Here is an 8,452-nt window from a genome sequence, read left to right on the forward strand (position 1 = left end):
CTGTTGTGCTACGGCGACTTCTTTGCCCTGTTCTCTCTGTGTCTCTGTCGCCACCCGCCCCGCCCCGGGACCGACGATGCGGGCCGTGGTGCTGATGGCCGCTCTGGCCGTGCTGGCAGGTGCTCGAGGGACGGGATCGGGATCGGGACCGGGACTCGGCGGAGCCCGCGCTCGCGCCTGGGGGGGGGGGGGGGGGTGCTCGCGCCTGAGGGTGGGGCTCGCGCCTGAGGGGGGCTCGCGCGCCGCCGTAGGCGGGAAAGCGCTGAGGCGAGCGGGGGACCCTGAGGCGAGCGGGGGACTCCGCGCTCGGTGGCGACCCTTCTGCCCCCGCTCACGGTGCCCTTTCCCCTCGCTCAAAGCGAACCGTGCGGCCGCCGGGTCCTCGGCCAACGCCACGGAGCCGCAGCGGCATGAGGAGCGGGAGCCCGGGAGCCGTGAGGGCGAGCCCGTGCCCGGTCCTGACTACGAGGAGGATGAGGAGGAGTACGAGGAGGCGCCGCCCGTTCACCAGTACATCGTGGACGACTTGATCCGAGGTGAGTCGGCGGCGCTGGGATCTTGCACCTTGCGAGTCCCAACTTACGCCTTTTCTTTCTCGCGAACGCTGCTGTGCTTAGCTCGTGGAGTTTGGAGCAAAAACGTGCTTGTGCTTGATGCTGCCGCTTTAGAAATAGCTGTCGGGGTGGAAACCTAGGGTGAATGTGCTCAGGGTGTGTGGAAGCTGCAGGCCAGCCGGTAGCTTGCTGTGCGTAACTTTGTTTCCTGATAAACCTCACAGGAGGGCTGTGGTCAGGTGCCGACCACCTGCTTAGCGTAGAAGTATCAGTGGAGATTTAGGTGCCGTTTGGCCCTAAAGGTTTGTTTTACGTCAAGTTGTCTGTCTTGCTGCAAGAATTTTTCTGGGTAATTTCTGATGGTGACTTATTTGGGTTGGGGTCAACTGAAGTTTTCATGGTGAAAGCAGACACTTAAATCCCTTAAGTGGCCACAGGAAAGTTTGTTAAGCATCTTTAGGCCAATCCTTCACTGTCAGTAGCTGTGTGTATTTATTGTAATTTGCCTGCTTGTTGAGCTGTGAGGAGATCTGAGCAGTCTGCCTTACTGTGGGAATGGAAGCACTTTGTTGGTTCTGGGCTGAGTGTAGTTGCAGTACAAGCCAGGTATCTACAAGTGATTGATTTGAACCTCAGTAGGTGTGAGTAGGCTGGTCCTGTTGCCTCCGGGGTGGATCTGACTACTGATTTTCCTGCAGAAGCACCCTGGGACTTGAATGTGACTAAAGGACCTTTTAAAATAAGGGGGACCGTGCTCAGTGTGGTCACTTGAGGGAACTGGTGGACTTCTGCTTAAGTTCCCTGTGAAGATCTCTGGGCGAAACGCGCCTGTCAGTGTTGTTGAGCAGTTTAGCCTGTCAAACTACTGGCTTGGTGACTGAAGTGCTGTCTTAACTGCACAGAAACCAGACTTGTTACCTAAGGTGGTTGGTTTGTAGACCAGCTCTTCTGCTTGGCGTGAGGTTTATCTGTGGATAAAGCTTGAAGCTGTTATGATTCAGCTGCGGATGGCTTTCCTGGCCGTGCAGCCTGCAGACAGGGACACAGAGATCGAGCTGACAAGCTGAGCTTGGGAGAGGGAGGAAGGGAAGCAGCCTCAATTATGAAAGTGCAAACCTAAAGATCAAGTCAGGCGGGAGAGAACAGGGGCTCTGTCTTTTGTCAGAAGCGAGCTCGCACTTCCAGGCACAGGAAACCTTGCTGCAGGAGCTGTGTACCTCGTTTACATATTAATATAGCTCATACGGTTTTAATCAGACTTCTGGTTGCTGAAGGCATTTTTGCTTTTAAGTAACTTCAAGCCAGGCTTGTTCCTCTAGAAGTGAAAATGATCAGCTGTCTAGACAACAGTGAGCTACACCTTGTTTCTTTGAATGGGCTCTCAGCACTAGAAATACAGGGTTAGGAAGTAGTTAGATCCAGTTGTGCCCTATTGTGGTGGTTGCCTGTACACATAGAGCTGTGGGTGAAATATTAATCACCCAAAAAGGATTTTCATTAGGTCTTCAGAGCGCAAGAGCAAAACTGGAGCTTGTTTTAAATAGCTCTGCTGTTTCCTAGGTCCTGTTTAAATCCCCCCGGGTAACTGTTACTCCTGAGCAGCAGTGTTGCACTGCCAGGGCGGGGTTAGGGCTGGCAGGGCAGGGGGCGGGTTTTTGCTGTGCCAAGTTAGTCCATATTATTGAACCTGGATTGCTGCAGGGGGCAGCTCTGGAGCTTCTGACCCTCAGTGGCTGGTTTGTTCTCCTCAGTGAAAGGAATGTGATTACACTTGCCTAAATCCAAGGGCTGCTAAGTCACCAGGATTTTAAACCACCCTCTTCTAGAGGTTTTTTTTAATTGAGATAATGAGGGGCAGCAGTAAGCGGCAGGGTAAATAGTCTGACTGTCACGGACTCTGGCCTTCACTCCTCCCCTGTGCTCAGCATCTCTCACAAAGCACGAGAACTGGACAGGAACTCTCTGCTTCTGAAGACAGCACTGCAGGTTGTTTAGCAGAAACGAGTGTGCCAACCGGGATAGCAAGCTGCTTTGCCTCGGCAAGTGCCCAGGACTATCTAGCAAGTTACAGTGCCTTTCATCACTGATGCAAATGGAGAGTTTAGAGACGTGGAGCTGTTAGCCTTGTACCTGAGCCCATATAAAACTAGAGGATGGCTTGGCTCAGCATGATCTCCCTATTCTTTACAGGCCTTTGCTTGAAACTGCTATTGCTCTCGCGTGTCTTATGCTACGAAATGCTGCAGTCCTGAATCTCTGCTGTTTTTCATCTTTGGTGGCTCTTGGCTCATCTGCTTCTACTGCCTCTGGTCTGCATGGCACGGGACTTAAGCGTAGCAGCGTTGTGCTTCAATGAGCTGCTGAGCTTGCTGCCTTTGTGCTGGGTGGGACATGCCCAGCAGCATTCTCACTTGCATCCTGTGCTTCCTGGTCACAGATTCTCCTGCTGTGCTGGTCCTCCTGACTCTCATCCAGTTCTTCAATTTAATTTTCTCAGAATTGTGCTTTCTAGCACTTTTATACCAAGTCATCGTGTCCTTTTTTCAGTTGAACCTGTGGTTAAACCCAAGCCAGCCAAGAGGGGGGGAGAGAAGAATGCTGGCAAATCAAGAAGGAAGAAAAACAGAGGGAAAAACAAGAAGAAAGGGACTCCCTGTGAAATGGAATTCAAAAACTTTTGCATCCATGGAGAATGCGTATACCTAGAACATCTCCAAATGGTGACCTGCAAGTAAGTTACTTGTAGCTTGTGAGTTAGGTGTCATTGCCACGAGCCAGTGGCATCTGAGGGCTCAGAGGAAAAATCAGGTATCGACTTGGTATAGGTCCATCTCCTGCACTATTTTGACTGAGAATCCTTCTGCCATGTAAATTAAGTGATGATGGAATCTGAGATGCATAACAAGCCGCTGAACTCATCAGTTGGTCATAAACTCAAACCAAAAGAATGAAAAGGCGTGTCTTTCTGGAACATCACACCCAAACTAATCTCGACTTGTTGAAATGCTGACAAACCTTGTGCTAGAGCAGTGACTGCATTTCACGAACCTGCTCTGAAGTGAGCACCTTGAGATTCATGGGAAACTCGGAAGATGTCTAAGTCAGGTCTGAGTATGTGTGGGTGTCCTTGGCTCCAGACAGCACAAGAGCTGATAAGAACTTGTGTTAATATTTACTTGCAGGTGTCATCAGGATTTTTTTGGTGAGCGCTGTGGTGAACAGTTCATGAAGACTCAAAGGAAGAATGATGTGGCAGACTACTCAAAGACTGTGCTGGTAGTGGTAGCTGTGCTGCTCTCGAGCATCAGCTTCATTACTGTACTTATCATTGTGATAGTGCAGTAAGTATTACCTTCTTTGGTGTCTGTCTTCCTGAAGCATGAGTGGGGCCTGTGCCCAATGACCCCAGAATGTGCATGGCTCATCTGAGTTACCTTTGTGAAAGGCAGCTGGCAAGGATGAGTTCTTATCCCAGCTTGGATGTGTCTGGAGGGTAGAAGCAAGGTCTGTGACCCTTGTATTGTAAACCAAGAGCCTTTCTGCTCTTGCTACAGCCAGGGTAGTTAGAGTGCTGCAGAACAACAGCAGGAAGCCCAGGAGGAGCATTAATGCTGACGCAGGACTGCCTTCCCTAATCCTGGTGGAGGAACCTGCAAGCAGCAATGTGATAGCCTCATGCATGGCTGTTAGCCAACAGCTGCATGCACAGGTGGAGGATAGGAAATGGTCCTCTGAGAGTCCATTTGTAAATGGACATTGCTGGGCTTAAATGCCTGCACTTGGAGGGGAGGCAAATGCTGGTGGTCCCAAGTTCTGCTTGCTGTTAAAAGGAAGGGAACACTCTTTCAGCTGGACCAACTCCTGCAGTTCAGTGTGGTGAGTTGTCAGAATCTGGAGTCCTGGTGAGAATAAATTCAAAAAGCTTTTCTGAGTAACTGTTTCAAACCATGTAACAGAGTATTTTAACAGTCCTGTAGTTTTGTCACTGCAGCTCCAGCCGTGTAGGGCTTGGGATATTATAGTAACTCCAAGGTTCAGTCTAATTTTAGATCTTGTTGAAGCACATCATCTGAATTGGGTACGTGCTGTACCTTTTCCTGCAATTCAGGAAACAAGGTACGCTTTGTCATTTCAGTGTTGCTTCATATTTAACTCTGAACTGGAGGAATGCTGGGATGACCACTTGTTCTCTGAACACTGCCTCATTCCTTGCTGCTAGGAGAGATAACCAGTCCTGTAGTGCTCTAAGAGCAAAGGATTATTGGTAGTTTATAAAGTGCATTTACTTCGTGTTCTGAACTCTGACAAGGTGGCTGCATGCTAATCTGTACCCTCAACCAGAGAAGCTGCTTGGAGTAGTCACTAAAAAGCACTGGAGAAATTGGGGGGAAATCAGTAAGGGGCTTCCTTATTATGTATTTGAGGGACAGGGACTAGGTTTGAAGCCTGCAGGGCTCTGCTATGGAGAGGAGGAAGACAGTGTGGTCTCTGCAGTTAAAAGCTCAAGCCGCTAGGAAACCTGTCACCCAGAAAGTCTACTGGAGCTTTGCTCAGTCCCAGAAATAGCCTCTGTTCATCTTGCCCCAAAATCCTGTTTAAGCCAAGAAGCTCTATTTCTGTGAGGCACAAGTGTTGACATCAAGTTCAGGGGCTCCTTGATTTTATCAGCAGATACTGCTTGATGCTGAATGCTTAAAAACTGTCTTGCTTGAAACTCCCTGGTGCCAAGGAGTTGCTTGAGGATTCACAGAACATGAGTCCAAATGCTGCGAAGGATGGGGAACCTGATGACAACCAGATGTGCATCAGGGTTCACAATTATCTCTAACATGCCATAATTCCACAGGGTCAGGAAAAAGTGTCCTCAGTATGAAGAGAAAGAAGAAAGGAAAAAACTCCGACAAGAAAACAGAAATGGCAACGTTGGTGTGTAAATGGGGAGAAAGCAGGTATGAATGCTGACTTGAAACACCTCTCAGTCCTTCCAGGCTGTATGGGCATTGCATGCTTGTTTTGCAAAGCTAGTGTTTGCTTTTTGTGCTCCAAGTGCCTTGAAACACATAGGTTACATGTGAGCAGCTGGCTTGGTTTTCTGGTTTCTCAAAACTACCTTGAGTTGTACAAGTTGTTCAACAGCTCAGTTAAATTTCTGGTTGTGTTAAAGACCAAGTGAGGATGGGAAGCTGTATGAGGAGCTATGAGGAGGAAGTCTTGAATATCTGCTCAGAGGCAGGCGTAGTGCAGGAAACAGTGGTAGACTTCAGTCATGGAAGATGGTGCCACAACATCATCACCTCTTAGAAGAGAAATACTGAGCATTTTTCTTATCTTTGCTGCAAGGAGAGTTTCAGTAAGTTTCTGGTGCTCAGAAGCTGTGGACCAAAAGGAAGCTGCGAGTTCTGTGAGCACCACAGATGGCCTCTCAGTCAAGGTTCATACTGTCACAGCAACTGAGGCCCAAAGCTCCTTGGCATATGTGGATTGCCTCTGGGAGTGATCTAGTGGATTTTACTGAGCAGGCAAGTTGGTCATTTCTGAGGCCAGGTGTAATTAACAGCAGAGTCAAGGACCATTACTGGAAAGGAGTTATACAAGCTGAGGAGGAAGCCATCCAAGATAGTCCTGCAAAATTCCAGCAGAACTGGGAAGTTTTGCTTTGCCACATGTCAGCTATAGATATTTTCTAGCTTTGTGCAGTGACAATTGGAGGGTTTTGCTCAAAGCTTACTTGAAGCTGAAGGGCATCTGGGAGTGTCCTCACGTGTGCACATCCTTAAGTTAGCTGCCTCGCTCGGTGGTTTGCCGTGGTGCTAGCACAGGGTGCTTGTGTCTCGGTTGGTGATTAATGTGCCTGGTCTGCCCGTTACAGAGCAATTCTGAAGTGGCCACTGCCAAGCTGCGGGGTACCTCTGGCTGCCTGACACATCCCCCTGGACACTGTGGGCTGGAGCTGTTGCCTCTAAGCCCTCATTCATCAAGAGAGAGGCTGCTGCAAGGAGATGTCAACAGGCCACTTGCTGCTGAATGACTTGCTGAGGACACCAGTTATCACTGCATCTTGACACAACTATGTGGAAGGAGCCAGGGCTCCTTGGGGGACTGTACCTGTTGTCAAGACCTGCTGGAGACTACTGCTACTTAGCCTTCTCTCTCTGTGCTAGAGCTCCAGTCTCGGCTGTTGTGTGGATGGACTTTGTTCTCTAAGCAAGTCTTCTTTGGCAGCTCTAACTCTAAGGGGGAAAACCTGTTGCTGCTTTCAGGACTGGATGGAAGGGAGGAAAATCCCTTCCTTCCCTCTATGCAAGTGAGAAAGGGAAAGGTTGGGATGGCTTCTGTCCCTGGACCTCAGTGGATGAAAAACCTAATTCTGTTGTCACTGTGCTCCCTGTCCATTTTGGCTTCCAAGAGCTTCGTCTGTAGTTGTGACTTGCAGGACATTGGTGACAGATCTTTGAACACTACACCTGGTACTGTGTGTGCGTGGAAGTAATCCCTCGGAGTTCCGTGGGACTCGTGGTGTGAGTGGAGCTATCCATTTGCGTGTGTGCTAGCCTGAGTTAACATTAGTCTCCTCAGGATGCTGACACTGTGGATGCAAGACCTGAAGCTTTGCATGTCAAGGACCAGATCCATGCTCCCACCAACTGATAAGGCTGGACCTGTGTCTTCATAGCACAAAGCTACTTCTGTTAAACAGATACTTGTTGCTGCTTTAAGCAGTGCTTAAATATAAAAGACTTCACATCAGATCTCATCAGCTTAACTTGACTAAGAACCTTTTCCTTTGAAGAAATTAATTCCAGCACTGATGCTTTGCAAGCAGTGGTCTCTTGTGCTCTACCTTCAGGTGTGAAGAACTCATCTTACCTCAGTCTTTTCTGAGCCAGCTGTCCTTGCTTTCTTAACTATCCATGCAGTCTTGAGCACAGAATATTATTTCAGTTCAGTTTCTTCCTGGAAGAGTGATTGTGTTCTGTATAAACAGAGCAGAATTCTTCTGATAGCAGAGAAAGAGCATTAAGTGTCAAGTTGTATCTGTAAATGTGTAAACATTTATTATTGTATTTAATATTTAATGTTTCCAAAACAAACTTATTTATTTTATAATTAAACTTTTTTCATAACCTAATCATGGTAAGATTTTTTTCTTGCTCTCAGGAGTACATGTAAACACTTGAAATTAGAGCTTGGTTTCTCCTCAAAGCAAGAATTTCAACACTTGGGAGCATCAAGTACTGCTGTGAAGAACTGCAGCCGTGTGTCAGGCATGGCCTTGGTGCTCTTACAAGAGTGCAAACTGTTTGTAAATAAAATGTACAAATGCAAGTACCTGTTTGGGTAAGAAATCCATTTCATTCAGCTACGAGGAATCTTCTAGTTTCTGAATTAGGGTGAGGCTAAGTCAGCCATCTCCGTGGCAGCAGAACTTCAAACTGAGGTTTGAGCAGATGTAGCCCTTTGCACTTGAGTCAAGGGTTGGAATATTGAATGGCAAGAGCCTTTCATCTCTGTGCAGTCAGAGAGAATTTGGACAGCAGCCTGAAACCTGGTCTTAAAGAAATGAGGAAAAGCAGCATAGCCTCAGGCCAGTTCCTGCCAAAGCAGAAAGGGAGCCTTGGCCTCCACTGTCCGCTTGGAATTTGTTCTCTTCCTTGGTATTTATTAGTCCAACTATGTGTTCGTGTTCCCTCGAAGCACTAGTAGCAGTGAGCTGGGGTCTAAGTTCAGAGTTGCCCTAAAAAAGAAGTTTGAAGGATGAGTTTGGCTTTATACTGTTAAAAAGATGGGGATGGAGAAGGTTGTTTTAAAATCCATTTTTCATAATCTTCAAGTGGTGTTGATGGCTGGGACTTAACTAGAAGCAGAGCTGAAGAAAACCCCAGCCATCAGTTTTAATA

The 8,452-nt window shown here is 48.0% G+C and overlaps 1 protein-coding gene across 1 annotated transcript; it reads left to right on the plus strand.

The window, feature by feature from the left end:
* On the plus strand, window positions 1-7,883 carry AREG (amphiregulin). Its single transcript, XM_030239561.2, has 6 exons — window positions 1-119; window positions 360-536; window positions 3,102-3,285; window positions 3,737-3,895; window positions 5,401-5,503; window positions 6,424-7,883. Exons 1-5 carry the CDS (start codon window positions 77-79, stop codon window positions 5,486-5,488), a joined length of 651 nt encoding a protein of 216 aa, XP_030095421.2. The 5' UTR covers window positions 1-76; the 3' UTR covers window positions 5,489-5,503; window positions 6,424-7,883.
* The last annotated feature ends 569 nt before the right edge of the window (window positions 7,884-8,452 follow it).

The sequence above is a fragment of the Serinus canaria genome, chromosome 4, assembly GCF_022539315.1.
Source record: "Serinus canaria isolate serCan28SL12 chromosome 4, serCan2020, whole genome shotgun sequence".
In the NCBI taxonomy this organism is placed as follows: Eukaryota; Metazoa; Chordata; class Aves; order Passeriformes; family Fringillidae; genus Serinus; species Serinus canaria.